At 43.0% G+C, this 16483-nt stretch overlaps 1 protein-coding gene across 1 annotated transcript; it reads left to right on the top strand.

Annotated features, from left to right (window-relative positions):
• The first annotated feature begins 4527 nt into the window (after nucleotides 1-4527).
• Nucleotides 4528-16419, top strand: PDCD7 (programmed cell death 7). Its single transcript, XM_082383470.1, has 5 exons — nucleotides 4528-5465; nucleotides 7452-7590; nucleotides 12271-12507; nucleotides 12779-12866; nucleotides 14571-16419. The coding sequence occupies exons 1-5, from the start codon at nucleotides 4593-4595 to the stop codon at nucleotides 14692-14694; spliced, it is 1461 nt and encodes a 486-aa protein (XP_082239596.1). The 5' UTR covers nucleotides 4528-4592; the 3' UTR covers nucleotides 14695-16419.
• Nucleotides 16420-16483: the final 64 nt, after the last annotated feature.

The following is a 16483-nucleotide window of genomic DNA, read 5'->3' as shown; positions in this document are numbered from 1 at the left end:
GCCATTGTTGTGGTGTGTCCATAATGCAGTGCCAATTTTAAAAGGACACAGATATCATGAGTGGCTTTATTCTAGAGACTGTTAATCCTGACACATTCATATTCCTCTAATAAATTCTCCTAGTTGTAGATTCCACAGACAAAAAGTCTGTTTATGTTAAACACTGATTGAAAATCCTTACTTAAATATCCTGCATGGGCCCCACACTAGGCATACAGACCAAGCTTTCCAGGAAGTTTACTAGTCTAGTAGGGGAAGCAAATACAAACATCAGTGCATTATAATAATAGAAGTGAGGTAGGTACCAGGTGTGGCACAAAAGGTGGTAGCCCAGATGGATCTGGAAGAACAAGTAGGAATTTTCCAGAAAGGAATAATGAAAATTAAAATCTCAGAAATGTGAAACAACTAGGGAGATTTAGGAGTTGAGAAATAGGCAACCAGTACGACTTCATGTTACTCCTTTGAGATGACCGTTTAATGTATTCTCTCCCCTCTCCATCTTACTGAAGACTTTGCCTTTCATTGAGAAACCATCAAAAGATGGAAGTCATCTTCCCACCATCAAATCTATAAATGTATCTGCTTCAGCACCCAACCTTTCTCTCCAGTTACAGCTGAAGGATCCCTTTTATCAAAACTCAGTCACTCCATGTTATTATGAGGGGATCCCATCATCCCCTCTCATTTCTTAAGGCCTTTGGTTCTTTTGTTAGTATCTCTACTACATTATTGGTCTCCTTCCTTCTGAAACATTCCCAGAAGCATCTAAACAATGCCTAGTATTTCCTGTTCTATAGCAAACCCCCAAGCTTATTTTTCACTTGTCTTTCCAACTACACCGTTAAGTCCACTAGCATGAAGATCATGCCTGTTTTGTTAACTATAACCAGCACTTACATGGTGCTTCATATATTTGGTGCTCCGTACGTTTTTTAAAAAATTATAGAATATCTTGTATGCCAGATTAAGTTGTAATTTTATGCAGAAAGTAGTGGAGAGCTATTAAAAGGGTTTTAAGCATGAGAATTGGACATCACTAGATAATGTGTTTTAGATTGTTGGGAAGGGAAGGTGCTGAGATAAATGGAGGGAAACATGACTAGAGGCCTACTTGTGGACATTTCTCCAGCACTTGCCCTTTATCTCCTACAATCTTTAGGACATTTTCTTTTTTTTAAACTGGAGTATAGTTGATTCACAATGTTGTGCTAGTTTCAGGTGTACAGCAAAGTGAATCAGTTATAAATATATCCACTCTTTTTTAGATTCTTTTCCCATATAGGCCATTATAGAGTATTGAATAGAGTTCCCTGTGCTATACAGTAGGTCCTTATTAGTTTTCTGTTTTACATATAGTAGTGTGTATATATCAATCAGATAAATTCTTATCAACATACAAAACATAACTCTCTTGAACCCATAACCCCTCCACAGTAAACTACAAGTTGATCTTGCTGTTTCCAGTTCCCTTCCAGGCTTTGATTCTGAGTGAGATGAGAAGTTGCCAGAAGGTTTTGCGTGGAGAAATGTCATTACCAGATGTAAGTTTTAAAAGACCACTCTGGTTGTGGTATAAGAGAACACACTATAGAGGACCAAGGATTAAATCAGGGGCACTTGGGGCTATTATAATAAGGCTACTAGAAGATGATGGATTGGACTAAGATGATAGCAGTGTAAGTGGAAGAGTGGATGGGTAGGTATTTTTGCAAATCTGATGAAAAGTGGTATCCCATGTTCCTCAATGGGAAAACTCAATATTATAAAGATGTCTGTTATCCCTATGTTAATTTATAAATTTAATATTCCAATAAAAGGCCAATAAGTTTTAAAATGAAACTAGGCAAATGGATTCTAAAGTTCACACAAAAAAATAAGAATGGTAAACAAGCAAAATGATAATGCACACTCATAGTGCTTACTCTGTGTCACTCTGTTCATTTAATGCAACAACTCTATGAGGTACATACTCTTATCAACCCTTCTAGATGAAGAAACTTAAGCCCAGAGTGTTTAAGTAGCTTTCCCAAGGTCACACAACTAGTAAGTAACAGCCAGAATTTAACTCCAGGTAGACTGTTTCCAGAGCCTCTCCACCTAACAAACAACTGAATGAAGAATGAGGAAGGACTGCATCTTCTGTTTTTAAAATATTATAAACCTTTAAATATTTAAGTGTGTACCAGTGCATGAATGAACAGACAGACCAATGGAAAAGAATGTAAAGTACAGAAATAGATCCCAAATATATATGGGAATTTAGTATTGGAAAAGGTGATATTTCAAATTAGGAAAAGAATATTTAATAAATGGTATTGACAACAGGGTATACATCTAGAAAATAAAAAGGTATATCCATACCTTACCTAATAAACTTTAAGACGAAAACTGAAGCCTTTAAATATTATGTACAGTATTACCTAATTACTGAATACATAAGATACAAATAAATATGTAGAATATTACAAAGTTTCTGAGAAATACTAGCGGTCCCTTGGGAAGTGAGGTCAGGCTCATGTTGGTTCTTCTCACGGTACAGAGCTGGACTCTTACCCAAGGGATCATCCATCACTTTACAGCTTTGAAAAGTAAAGCTCTAATCATGTGATACTGGAGCAATTGGACATCCAAAGGGGTGGGGTGGGAGTGGGGGCTCAAACTAAGTCTCAATACCTTATACAAAAATCAACTCAAAATGGATCACAGACTTACAAATGTAAACCTAGAAAACTTTCAGAAAAAGCACAGGAGAGAAGTTTTCAGGATCTAGGGCTAAAAGTTCTTAGACTTGACTCCAAAATCATGATCCATAAGAGGAAAAACTGCTAAGTTGGACTTCATCAAAATTAAGAACTTTTGCTCTGAAAAAACAAACATGTTAGGATGAAAGGACAAGCTATAAAATGGGGGAAAAATATTTGCAAACCACATACAAAGGACTAATATCTAGAATACATAAAGAACTCAAACTTCAGCAGTAAAAAACCCAAAAAATCCAGTTAGAAAATGGGCAAAAGACATGATCAGACATTTCAGTGAAGAGGGTATACAGATGGCAGATAAGCATATGAAAAGATATTCAACATAATTAGCCATTAAAGAAGTGCAAATTAAAACCACAATGAAATATCACCACATATCTATCAGGTTGTCTAAAATAAAAAATAGTAAATACACAAAATGCTGATGAGAGTGCAGGGAAAATGGATGATTCATATATTGCTGGTGGGAATATAAAATGGTACAGCCACTCTGGAAAACAATGTGGCAGTTTCTTTAAAAACTAAACATGTAACTGGTGTATGACCTATTAATTGCACTTCTGGGCATTTACTCCAGAGAAATGATGGTTTGTGTTCACATAAATACCTGTATACAAATGTTTATAGTAGCTTTATTCATGATAGCCCCCAAATGGAAACAACCCAAATATCCTTCAGCAGGTGAATGATTACACAAAGTGTGGTTTCGTTTTATCCACACATTTTTTTTGCACACCTTTATTGCAATAAAAAGGAACACTGATGCAAGAACCTGGATGTATCTCTAGAGGATTAGGCTGAGTGAGAAGAGTAAATCCCAAAAGGTTATGTACTGTATGATTCCATTTATATAACGTTCTAGAAAGGACAACAGTTATAGAAATGGAGAATTAGTGGTTGCCAGAGGTTAAGGAAGGGAAGTGGATGAGGGATCCTGGAAGTATGGAAATGTTCTGCATCTTGACCATCAATGTCAACATCCCAGTTGTGATATTGTAATACAGTTTTGCAAGAGAAACTGAGTAACAAGTACGCAGGATTTTGCAGTACTATTTATTACAATTTTATATGAAGCTACAATTATCTCAGAGTTTAATTTTAAAAATCTAATCATGTGGAGTGAATGGCCTTCCCTGTCCCTCCTGCTTAAAACCCTCCAGTGGTTTCCCACTGTTCTTAAGATATGAGATCCTGGACGCTACGATTTTGTCCACCTCCCAGGATCACCAGGCTCCCTTCAGGCTTTCTGTGCTCCATCCACACCGGCATTCTTTCAGTTCCCGCACCAGACCTACTCCTATAGTCTACTAGGGGGCTTTTGTAAATGCTGTTCCCATTTGGACTGTGCGTCCCTCTCTTCTTTCTCTTCTATTTCTACTATTTAACTCATAATTACCCTTCAGACCTCAGATGGAGTCTCAAATCCTTAGGACAACCTTCCCCAACCTCTTTAAATTTAATTTTCCTATAAGCTCTTCTTGCCCTTTTTTCCTCTTTGGTAGTACTTACATTCGCCGCTGCCCTTTTGCATTTGATTGCAGGATTACTTGATTAATGTGTTTTCTTTACTAGATAGGTAGTTCTACGAGGAGAGGAACTGTATCTGTTAGTCGCACTGCAAAGGGGCTAGCTCCGCACCTAGAATGCTCAGTAAGGACAGTATTTATGAATTGAAGGGTTGAATGAACGCCCATTCATGCGCCGGGCTCCCTGGGTCGGGTGCGTCACACTTTTGTCGCGCGCGGTATACGTCACTTCCTCCCGGAAGACACGTTCGCTGGGAACACTCAGATTCCTGTCAGTTCTCAGAATCCCTCCGTGGTGGCCATGGCTCTGCCACCCTTCTTCACCCCGGGTCGCCCGGGCCCGCCGCCCCCGCAGCCGCCGGCTCCCGCTCCCTTCGGCTGTCCGCCACCGCCGCTACCCTCTCCGTCTTTCCCACCGCCTCTTCCCCAGCGGCCCGGCCCCTTTCCGGGGGCCTCCGCCCCCTTCCTCCAGCCCCCGCTGGCTCTGCAGCCCCGGGCCCCCGGGGAAGCCTCCCGCGGGGGCGGGGGCGGCGGCGGCGGCTCCTTCTACCAGGTGCCGCCACCGCCGCTGCCTCCCCCGTCGCCTCAGTGCCGGCCCTTCCTAGGGAACGACGCCGGTGAGCGCCCGCGGCCGCCGCCTCCAGGCCCGGGGCCGCCCTGGAGCCCGCGCTGGCCTGAAGCACCGCCGCCGTCCGACGTGCTCGGGGACGCGGCCCTGCAGCGCCTGCGCGACCGGCAGTGGCTAGAGGCGGTGTTCGGAACCCCGCGGCGGGCCGGCTGCCCGGTGTCCCCGCGCGCGCCCGCCGGCCCCAGCCTGGGAGAGGTGCGGGCCCGGTTGCGCGGGTCCCTGCGCCTGGTGCGGCGGCTGCGCGACCTGGGCCATGCGCTGCGCGAGGCCGAGGCTGACGGCGTGGCCTGGGCACAGCTGCATGCGGAGGCACAGCCGCTGCGCGCCGAGCTGGCCAAGCGACTTCAGCTCCTGACCCAGGCAGCCTATGTGGGCGAGGCGCGGCGCAGGCTGGAGAGGGTCCGGCGCCGCCGGCTGCGGCTTCGCGAGAGGGCCTGGGAACGCGAGGCCGAGCGGGAGGTGGAGGCCACGCGGGCAGCGGAGCGCGAGCAGGAGATTGACCGCTGGAGGGTCAAGTGCGTGCAGGAGGTGGAGGAGAAGAAGCGGGTAAGAGCAGCGGATGCACACGGGAGCAGGGGTAGCGGTGTTTGACACCCGATGGGGCTTGAGGCTTTGCACTGTCATTCCTCAGGGCTACGCCTCTTTTTCCTCATCCGTAAAATAAAAAGATAGTTTGCCTTTCCGACCTTATATTTCCGCATTGGTTGCGTGTTAATGGTGTACAGTACACAACACAAATGCTCTAGGTGCGGTGCAAAGTCCCATAAATACAAAGTATAGGATTGCATAGTGGTTTTGCAGGGATGACAGATCTGTTTTCTTCTCCAGCATTCTGTCCACTTAGTAACATTCAAGACGAACAAGAATCTGGGTCATTGCGTCTTGTCCTGCTCTAGGTGATTTTAAGAATACAAAATAAAGAGAACTTGGGGCCTTTTCTCAAGGAACATATACCCTAATTGGCTGATGGGGCACTAGTGATGATTTTCCCAGGATTCCTTTATTTACAAGTTCAACAATATCCCAAGTTCAACGATGGTATTTTTGAGCACTTACTATATACTAGGCACTATGCTAAGGTCCTTACCTAAGCCAGACCTTGTAACAATCTGAGAGGTAGGCAGTATTATCCCAATTTTACAGATTAGGAAATTGAGGCATAGAGAGGTTAACTTGCCAACAGTCACACAACCGGTTTGTGGCAGTTTCACTCCTGATTTGAGCCCAGATTGCTCGATTCCAAAGCCTACTGATCTCAAGTTTTAACTTAAGTAGAGGGCCAGGGTGAAACTGGAAATCGGTCAAATAGTTAAGGCATTCTCATTACTTTTGAATGCCTCTAGGGACTTCCCCTCTCCCTCCACTCTCCACAACCAGCTGGTACAGCTTGTGTCCTCCTTGTGTCTGCTACAGCCCTGGAGTCTGATCCATCTCCCCTCTAAAGTATATTGATGGCAAGCTTTGTCTTCACACCTCCAGGAATATATCAGCGCTTTAAAGGAGAGTACTTGGAGGCAATGCCTTAATCTAAGGGAATTTGAGTCAGTTCACCAGACATTTAATGAGGGCCCATTATGGCAGGCCCACTGCTGAGTGCTGGAAATAGAGGTGAATAGGACATAGTGCTTGTCTTTGAGGGGCTTAGAGCACCACGGGGGATCATGTCTGTATAGCATGGTGTGTGTTAGGATTTCAACTGTAGGTGCTATAAAAGCCCAGAGAAGGAATATCTAATCCACTGGGGGAAGGTATCAAGGAAGGCTTCCCAGATGATATGGTGACATCTCAGCTGAGGCTTGTAGGAAATGTCAAAGCTAAGTGAAAGCAACATGTGCAGTTCCAGAAACAAAAGAGTGAAACAGCATGGGTGTCTGTAATGGTGAAACTATAGTGCTTATTTGACAGATGGGAAAAGAGCTTTTAGGCAAAAGGATCCTCCCTACCACGCACTGTGAGGGTACTGGAGACAGAGTCCTGTGAGTAGTGACTTGAGGAACCAGGGTTATTTAGCTTACATGTGAACCAACTTAAGAGTAAGATTGGGTCTTCAGATGTTTAAAAGGCTGTCATATCAAAGAGATCCGTGAGACTTCAGAGCATCGGGGCCCAAACCGTGCTTAGGTTATTACTGAGAACATTGTAGAGTCCTAGGCCTTTCCAACCCCATTCTTTATCTTCCCTGGTAGTCTGAATCTTTGGATCCAGGAGTCTGCATTTTTAATAAGAGAGCCCCAACTTAACAAGGTAAGTTGGATGCAGATGTTCCTTGAACCACACTTTGAGAAATTCTGAGGAAGAAACAAAGGCAAGAGCCCACATGGAAGATGCAGAGAAGATAATCCCTTGGCTGGACCAATGTAGAGGGGAGTTGTGCATGGCCCAGGAAATTGGGATGTAGATCCAGTAGAGTCTTTCTTAACCTTGGGACTGTCTGATCCTCTGAAATCTCACGGCCAGGCAGATTTTCTCTGCTGTAAGGTTGTTCCTCGTAAGGTTCCATACTGGGTCTCATGGGCTCTCTTTCTCCTCCAGGAGCAGGAACTTAAAGCTGCTGCTGATGGTGTCCTATCTGAAGTGAGGAAAAAACAAGCAGACACCAAAAGAATGGTGGACATTCTTCGGGCCTTGGAGAAATTGAGGAAACTCAGGAAAGAGGCTGCAGCAAGGAAAGGTAACCATGGCTTTGCATTTCTTTCCATTCTTTACACTAGCCCCCTCCTCCCCAAAACTGTTGAAGGAAAAATGCTTGATACTTCATTATTTTCACCCAGTAGGGTAACTAAGCTTATCAGCAGTACCTCAGAACTTTTGAAGTAGAAAGCCTCAGAAGATATTTATCCCTGGTAGCCAAGATTGAAAAGGATGTGGGAACCCACCGCACTATCTTCCTCTTTTTTTTTTTTTATTAATTTATTTATTTTTGGCTGTGTTGCTGCGCATGGGCTTTCTCTAGTTGCGGTGAGCGGGGCTACTCTTTGTTGCAGTGCATGGACTTCCCATTGCGGGGGCTTCTATTGTGGCAGAGCACCGGCTCTAGGCTCACAGGCTTCAGTAATTCTGGCACGTGTGCTCAGTAGTTGTGGCTCACAGGCTCAGTAGTTGTGGCTCGCAGGCTCAGTAGTTGTGGCACACGGGCTTAGTTGCTCTGAGGCATGTGGGATCTTCTTGGACCAGGGATCGAACCCATGGCCCCTGCATTGGCAGGCGGATTCTCAACCACTGTGCCACCAGGGAAGTCCTGCACTGTCTTCCTCTTGCCTCATCATTGCCACCCCAGGCATTCCTGGCCACAGTTTTCTGAGTGAGGTTGGCGTGGCTGGTCAACTTTGCCCATATACCAAGGTGAAAGCTATTCTATCTTTACTTGGTGCTTCAGAAGATGTTGAAAACTTAGCATGCTCCTTCATATACATTTCAAACCTGAAACACTGATATTTGTAGAAGTGTGAATGGTTGGACGGGGCAGGGAGTGCCCTGCAGACTGCATGGGTGTCCCTGGCTTACCTGCGTGTCACTTTTGGACTCAGAGAACCTCCGTGGTCTCCTCTTGCCTCTAGAGGGAGCACTGGTTTTCTAGAAGTTCCCCAGTTGTGCTTTCCATTTTGCTTGCCTGCATCTTTGCTTTTGCCAGTCTGTTTGTCTGGAGGGCCTTCAGTACCATCTTTGCCATTTTTAGCTCTCACTATCCTTCAAAAGTAAATACAGTAAATTCCATCCTTCCCTGATCTGGGCTGAGGTGACCCACTGCTCCTTCTCATGTGCACCTGGCTTGAACAACATGCTGCCTTATTTAGTAGGCTTTAGGCCATTGACATTCACCAGGGATATTTGAGAGTACACAAATTAGCAAGTACCACAATAGCAAATGATTTGCCCTGTGTGGTTTAAAATATAATTGAAAACTGCCACTCAGATCCTTAATAAAATGTCACTGGGACATGTGCATTCAGTCAGGCTCATTCACTAGCTAAATGATTAACTTCTACGTTGCAGCCTCCAGACTGGCTGATTCAGATTCAGGTCTCAGAATCAGATGACCCCACAAAGCATTCATGAATCAGAGGGAGTTTGCATCTACTGTGTCTACCTCTATCTCTTCCTTATAATAATGCAAAACCTGACGGCTACTATTTCATATTCCCTTACTTCATGTCCTCCGTGAGCTGAGTGTTCAGTAAACTTATGCCAGTGAATTTATTGTACAACATAATTTCTATTAGTCTTCCTCACTTTGGTCTGAAAGAAGGAAGAAATTTTAGGAGAAATTAAGATCTAAAATAAGCAGGCTCTGTGGAGTTAACTGACTTGAATGTAAAGCGATTTAGTATCTAGTAACTGGTTTTGTTGGATACTTTAAAAGAAAAAGAGCAACTTTCTAACTTCTCTCACTGTGCTGAGAAAATGAAGCTGGTTATGTAAGCAGGGCCACGTCTCAAAGTGTCTTATTTGCTAGGCTAGACTTCTCACCTATGCTTAAAGCTGAGTGGAACCATTGAAAGATTTTAAGCAGAGATGACAAAGATCAGTGCTGGCAGAGTAGAGAAAAGTTTGGCGCTTCTAGGAGGGAGGAAAAAAGAGAGACTGATAGGGCTATTGCTGCCTGGGCAGGGATAATATGGGAGTGTGAACTAAGGGTCAGATGGTGAGTTGGAGAAAAGTAAACAGATTTAAGAGATGTGAGTAGAGTGTGTGCGTGTGTGTGTGTGTGTGTATACATATAAGTAAATAACTTGGGGGAACTCAGCATGTGGGAGCTGAAGGAAAAAAATGACTTTCAGGTTCTAGCTTGATCTATTGAATGAGTGATGATACCATTCTAATTGACCAGGAAAACAAGAGGGGAAACAGGCTTGGGGCTGATGAGTTCAGTTTGGGACCTGTTGTGTTTGTGGTGCCTGTGGTACATCCTGGATAAGAGTTTATCAGCATGTAGCTTTAAGTAGGGCTGACCTTGAGAAGATTGTGTGGTGTGAGATGAGGCGCAAAAAGACAAAATCCTAGGGAATGTCAAAATCAAGATGGGTAAGGAGGAGGCCACAAAAGATATCAAGAGAGGTCAGAGATAGGAGGAAAGTGTAGATCCCTTAATTTTTCTGGAAAGTGGCAAATGCTCAGAGAGATTGCATAATATTGGGCAGGTTACTTAAACTTCTCTGTGCCTTGGTTTTTCCTCACCTGTAAGAAGGGAATAGTGATGGTACCGATCCACGGGGTGTTGCAATGATTAAATTAGTAGACATGCATAAAGTGTTTAAAACAGTCCTGGCATGTAGTAAATGCTGTATAAGTGTTTATTATTATTATTATCAAGTAATATAAAGATTAATAAACATCCATGGGAATTAGTACCCAACAGATTATTAGTGACTGGTGCTGGGTGCATTTCAGTGGAGTGGTATGGGTAGAAGCCAGACTAGACTAGATCAAAGAGGGAATAGGAGATAAGAAAAGCAGACAGTGAGTCCAGCTTATTAAAAGTTTGCCTGTGAAGAGAAGCAGGAGGGATAGTTAATGGCTTGAGGTTCTGCAGGAAGTAGGGAGATTCAGATCCCAGATGGAGGAATTAACTAAGTGGAGAAGGACCCATTTTCCACTGAAATGAAAATGAAGAGGGCAAGGATGGGTAGTAATGCAGATGAGTAAAGTCAGCGGCAAAAAGTTAAGGGATTTCCTGCCTGATGGCCTCTTTTCTCTAGGGAAAATGCTAGGTGGTTTGCTAAGAGTAGAGAAGTAAGGCTTCAGGAGGGAAGTGAATGTTTGAAATAATTGTTGTGAGGAATGAGTGAGAGCCAACAAGAGACGCATGGGAGTATGGCTGTAGGGAGGTGCCATTATGGGCTGAGCTGATGTAACTATACACTGGCACTAGGCCACATAATCAAATGAGTCTGCATTTGGCAGGTGAGCACAGAGCACAGGTCTATTGGGGTTTTGCTTAATGGGCAACCACACGTTTTGGTGAAATCTTACATATTAGATTGGAGGTTTTAGTGAAGCTGACAGAGTTTCGGGTAGAAAGTCAGAGAAGAGAATAATTGGGTTTAAGACTTCAGAGGTGGAAACTTTTTTCTGATCATGCCAAGGTCCAAAGACTGCGCGAGGCCCTAAGGTGTGGGTGGCTAAAGGGGAATAACGGAGAAGGCATTGGTATCTAGGAGCTGCAGGAACTGGAGAAGTAATGGTAGAGGTAGAGGGAACCTAGATCATGTCGTCTCAGGGGGTCTGGAGGAGGATTGGTGGGGGTGCCGTTTCAGAGGGAGTGTGTCGTGGTGGTCAGGAGGGATCCATGAAAGGCTGAGGGGGATGAGCGCGGGTGGTGCAGGCCAGCACACCGAGATGGGAGCAGCCACACCTTCTCAGGGCTCTGGAGGCACTTTGGGGCTGATGGCGTGTCTGTGTATTTTTTCTGTACTGAGAGATTTTAGTACTTGCAGCAGAGATTGTATGACCCACAGGCCTAAAATATTCACTGTCTGGCCGCTTATGGAAAAGGTTTGCCAGTCCTTGGTCTAGGTAAAGAAATGAAATAAAACCATGAAATTATTATGAAACAACAAAGTGACAGCTTAAATTTCTCAGTGCATAAGAATTTTGTGTGTGTTTGGAAAATAATTGGCAACTTAGTAGAAGATGGATTTGAGTTGTAGAGTTTCCATAGGTGGGAATGAGTAGATGAAAACTTGTTCAAGACAAGAAATCATGACAAAATGATCTGAAGGAATGTTAGCCTTGGAGATGAAGATAGGAGAGTGAATTCTGCAACTACTTAGCTGCCGTGGTTGAGGGAAAATAGAGTCAGACCTCCAAATCAGGGTGACCAACCATCACATGTGTCCCAGGACACTGAGTTTTCAGTGCTAAAACTGGACAAATGAAACATTTGGTCACCCTGCCCTCAGCAGCAGACTGTGAGGTTATCGTGGTTGGTTAAGTGTATTTCTTCCTCAGTGTCCAAGTGTGCGCTCTCAGAAGTTCAGACTCAGTCAGAGGAAAAATTGTTTATTAGTTGGGTCTAGGAGTCTGTGCTGTAGGAATTTCACAGTGAAGAAGTAAAAGACAATTCCTCCCTTTAGTAGAGGAATTCTCCAACTGAAGGATCAAAACCATTAAGAAATAAACAAAATCAAAGGTTAAGTAGTGTGATACAGAAAGAGGAGTTAGTGAAAGTCAGGTTAGGATGAAATTAATTGAAGACTCAAAAAGATCGAATTGAGCCTTGAAGGCTGGTTGGAATTTGTAAACTCTAACCCAATTCATACTGTAAGTAGGACTTTGAGTCTGCTCATTAGAACATGGATTTGGGGATAAGAAAAAGTTGTATCTAAAATGTCATTTGCATCTCTTTGCCCAGGGGTCTGTCCTCCAGCCTCAGCAGATGAGACCTTTGAGCATCACCTTCAGCGACTGAGAAAACTCATTAAAAAACGCTCTGAATTATATGAAGCTGAAGAGAGAGCCCTCAGAGTTATGTTGGAAGGAGAACAAGAGGAAGAGAGGAAAAGAGAATTAGAGAAGAAACAGAGGAAAGAAAAAGAGAAATTTTTACTACAGAAGCGTGAAATTGAGTCCAAGTTATTTGGGGATCCAGGTAAGTTCCTCTGTAACCAGTGAAGAAAAGAAAAATACTAGATTGACAGCTCTTTTCCTCATGGATGATCTCCACCTAAGCTAAGAGGTGGTAGGCGACAAATTGGAAGGATCCTTTAGGATTTGAATTCTAAACTATATCCTGGAAATCAAGGATAAAGATGAAACACATTTGATCATATTGTATAATCATAGACTAAGTCACTTTGCCTTGAGAAATATGCTGTACATATGAAGCATGATGACATGGTATTGTGCCTTTTCTTTTTCAGATGAGTTCCCACTTGCTCACCTCTTGCAGCCTTTCCGGCAGTATTACCTCCAAGCTGAGCACTCCCTGCCAGCGCTCATCCAGATAAGGTCAGAGGGGCATTCTCCATGTTTTCGTTCCCTTAGGTAGCAAGAAGCAGTTGACAAAGTGCTTATGTTGTTGAGGGCTATTACTATATCTTTTTTTTTTTTTTTTTTAGTTCCTTATGAGTTTATAGAATGTTTCCACGTTTGAAGCATGCCACATACGTCTTGTTTAGTCCTCATCAATTCTTGAGAAGTAGATGTCCCTATTTTAACAGGTGAAGACACTGAAACTCAGGTTGTGACTTGCCCTCTGTATTATCCCATGCTATAGCTGTTACGTTGACTTAAAGCATTGGCTTCCTTTTCCTAATTCTCTTCTGCTGCTAAACAGACCAAGGAAAAGAAACCCTCCCTGTATACTCATCTGTGGAGACTGTTAACAAAGACCCACACTGACTTGTGAGTTCTTACAGGTCAAAGCCAAGAGAGCTAGGAACAAGGAGTCTCACCTTAATCTGCAGTTACTAATGAGCTGGGTAAAGTTTTCAGCTCTGAGTCTCACTTTCCTCACCTACAAGGTGAAAATGATGGACTAGACTGTGGCCTTCAAATGTGAACAGTAGTACCCTCCCAAATGTAATCTTTTGAAAAATCAGTTTGTATAACAGAATGAATGAATGGGTTCCACAGGCAGTTTAAATGTGTTATTGACTGGAAGCACTTTGTTATTTCTGGACTCCCCAAAGCATCTACTTGGGGCCTAAGTGTCTTCAAAGCCTGATTTGAAAAACCACTGAACTAAGTGCTCTCTGAGGATCCTTCCAAGGTCCAACAGTACTCTTTAGCGCTGTTCTGGGAAAAGTGTATTTCTGGTTAATATACAAGTTTTAGCCTTTAAATATATTACAGTGGGTTCTCACTATTTACAGCAACTATATTCTATAAAACTGCAAATGCTGAATTAGAGAATACTGAACTGCTGCTCCTGAAGGAAATACAGAGCTAAGCTCCTGTGAGCCTTTGGCCACAACATTTTCATCAACTGATCAATACCTAACCTTGTTTTTCTTTTTAAAGACACCTTATTTAATACATACTGTTGATTCATCAACATTGAACTCATAGCTAATGGCACTATAACTCATGCCTGAAGGTAGCTTATCTAACATACATGTGTTCTCCATAAGGCATATCACAGCCTTCTAATGCTAGCTATAGCACTCCAGCACTGTACTCGGGAGCCATTTTAAACAGCAAAATGCCAATATAAAGCACAAAAATTTGAAGAATGTGGTACTAAACAGACTACAAAAAGGGTACTTGTTTACAGTAGGGGAGCTGAAAACAAGAAGGCAGAGTGTCACCTTGTTCTACCACAGTTGGGAACATGCCTTTTGGTGACTCAGATTTTTCACTGCTCTGTGCGTGTTGGCAAGTAACCATGGAAGCACCATGAGTAATGATTTGCAGGTTACAAATAAATTTTAGTGAATAGCCAAATTTGCAAATACAGAATCTGCAAATAATGAGGATCGACTGTATATTAATTATTTGGTTATCCATAAAATGTAAGTTCTTTGGAGTTTTTTCCCACATATATATATACATTTAAGAAATAGTCTTTTGCATAATTTCTAGAAATCAAGTTCTTTAATGGACTCATATCGGTCATTTGAAAGCGAAGTCCTGAAATAGAATATTTAGTTGCTAACATAGTGCTTGGAATGAAACAAAAATAAACAGTTGTTCTGTAATGTTCTCATTAAGGCATGATTGGGATCAGTACCTGGTGCCATCTGATCATCCCAAAGGCAACTCCGTTCCCCAAGGATGGGTTCTTCCCCCGCTCCCCAGCAACGACATCTGGGCAACCGCCATTAAGCTGCATTAGTAAAGATGCTCCAGGAGTGTCGTCCAGCCAAGGCTCTTTCCAGCTCTAAGTATTAGTGACGCTGCCATCTTCTTGTACTGTAGTCTAAACCACAACCTCTAAACTCCATGTGGCATTGACCTACCCAGAAGTTACATTTTCCTTCTGTCCTCTGTCCTGGCCAAGGTGCCTCTTGAATCAGGAGATTAATATGGTTCTTCAGGAAAGGACCTAGGTGAACTGAGGTTTTTACGACAGGCAGTGGCCTTGGTTCATGAAATTCGCCTCTGTTTTGAGGGGCTTGGTCCAGAGTGATTTATAAGCTTACTCTTATCTTTCTTGTGTGGTGATGGATAAGTATATGCTATACACTCATACCCTCGACACAGGTGTGCACTGGGTAGATTTAGCAGTCCCTCCACCAGTACTCCTTGTTAAGGCAAGCTTGATGCAAAACCTCCTTACCTTTCTTACCCAGAGAGCCTCCTAACTTCCAGGAAGAAAGGTCAGAAATGCTTTATCTTCAGTTTTGTGAATCCCACTTTCGGTGCAGCTGGAGAGGCTGGGCTGCCAGAAGAGCTGGTGGCCTTGTCTGGTAGTCAAGTGGAGAACTTGGAAAGCCTGAAGAGTACCTGTACCCAAACTGGATTGTGTTTTAATGGATGATGGCTGCATTTTCCCCATGTTAGAAGGATCCTAATGAAAGCACCTGCTTTTTAAGTTCCTAGAGGTCTGGTTGTTCAGAATCCACAAGGATAAAAATTAATTTCCTTATGGGAGTGGGACCTTGATTACCCTCACTCAGTCACATTGTGGGAGCCGGTATAGTGGAAATTGTGGAATTTTGTTAGGAACTCAAGCTTCCAAAAATATACATGTAGTTTAAGCTGGGGGAAAAGCAGATAAAAATAATAAAATTTATTTTTTTATACTCATTAATAAATGCTGTTGTGCCTGGAGATGATCAGTCATATAACATGTCAGGTTTTTTGTTTTATTTTGTTTTCCTTTTTGTCATTTATTGTGTTATTTATATTTCCAAAAAGCTAAATAAATACCATTTTTATTTTTTAGTTTGAGCCTTTGCCCCCAATTTGTTGCCTCCCAAATCACTACACACTCTTCCACATTGATGAAAGACATTTACTGCAAAGTTCAAATTTATTAACTAGGCATTTGCTACCGGAAGGTGCGTCTCAAGCACCAAACTTTTTATGCGGTATCCAACTCTGGATAAGCAGGAAAGGACATCTCAACTTTGGAAGTGATTTCATGTACTTGGAAGCTCTTGGGTACAAGATGCTAACACATTTGTCCCTTTTTTGTTGTTTCAGTTGCACTGTTAAGTTTATATATTATGCATTACAGAATTAACAGGGTATGAGGGCCAGCACTCCTGTAAAGTGTTTCTAAGCTCATAAACCTCAGAATCTGATGTGATTAGCCTCACATAACCCCGTAGGCCTGTGTGCCCTTTTGTTATAAATCTCCACCATTTTCTGATGAGATGCAGGAAGAGTAGAAATAAAAGATGAATTGTACAATGTATGTTTGGTGTCCAGACAGCCTTGCCACTAAGATACCTGCATTGATGGGGTTAGGGAATGTGGAGCAGGGACTCAGGAAAACTCAGGCAGCAGAACCCAAGGAAGAGAAAGCATTTAACCTCAGGTGGAAAAAACCATTCCCTCTTTCCTCTCATTCAGCTTCTGCAAAGTTTTAATAAAGTGAGCATTATTTTTATTATTTGTTTGGTCTTTTGTTAAGTTTTTCCTAGTTTATTGCCCTGTGTAGTGGTGGTGGCAGCAGC

The sequence above is a fragment of the Balaenoptera borealis genome, assembly GCF_965194805.1.
Source record: "Balaenoptera borealis genome assembly, chromosome: 3".
Taxonomy (NCBI): domain Eukaryota; kingdom Metazoa; phylum Chordata; class Mammalia; order Artiodactyla; family Balaenopteridae; genus Balaenoptera; species Balaenoptera borealis.
The sequence above is the reverse complement of the archived record's forward strand: the minus strand, read 5'-3'. Positions and strand labels throughout refer to the sequence as shown.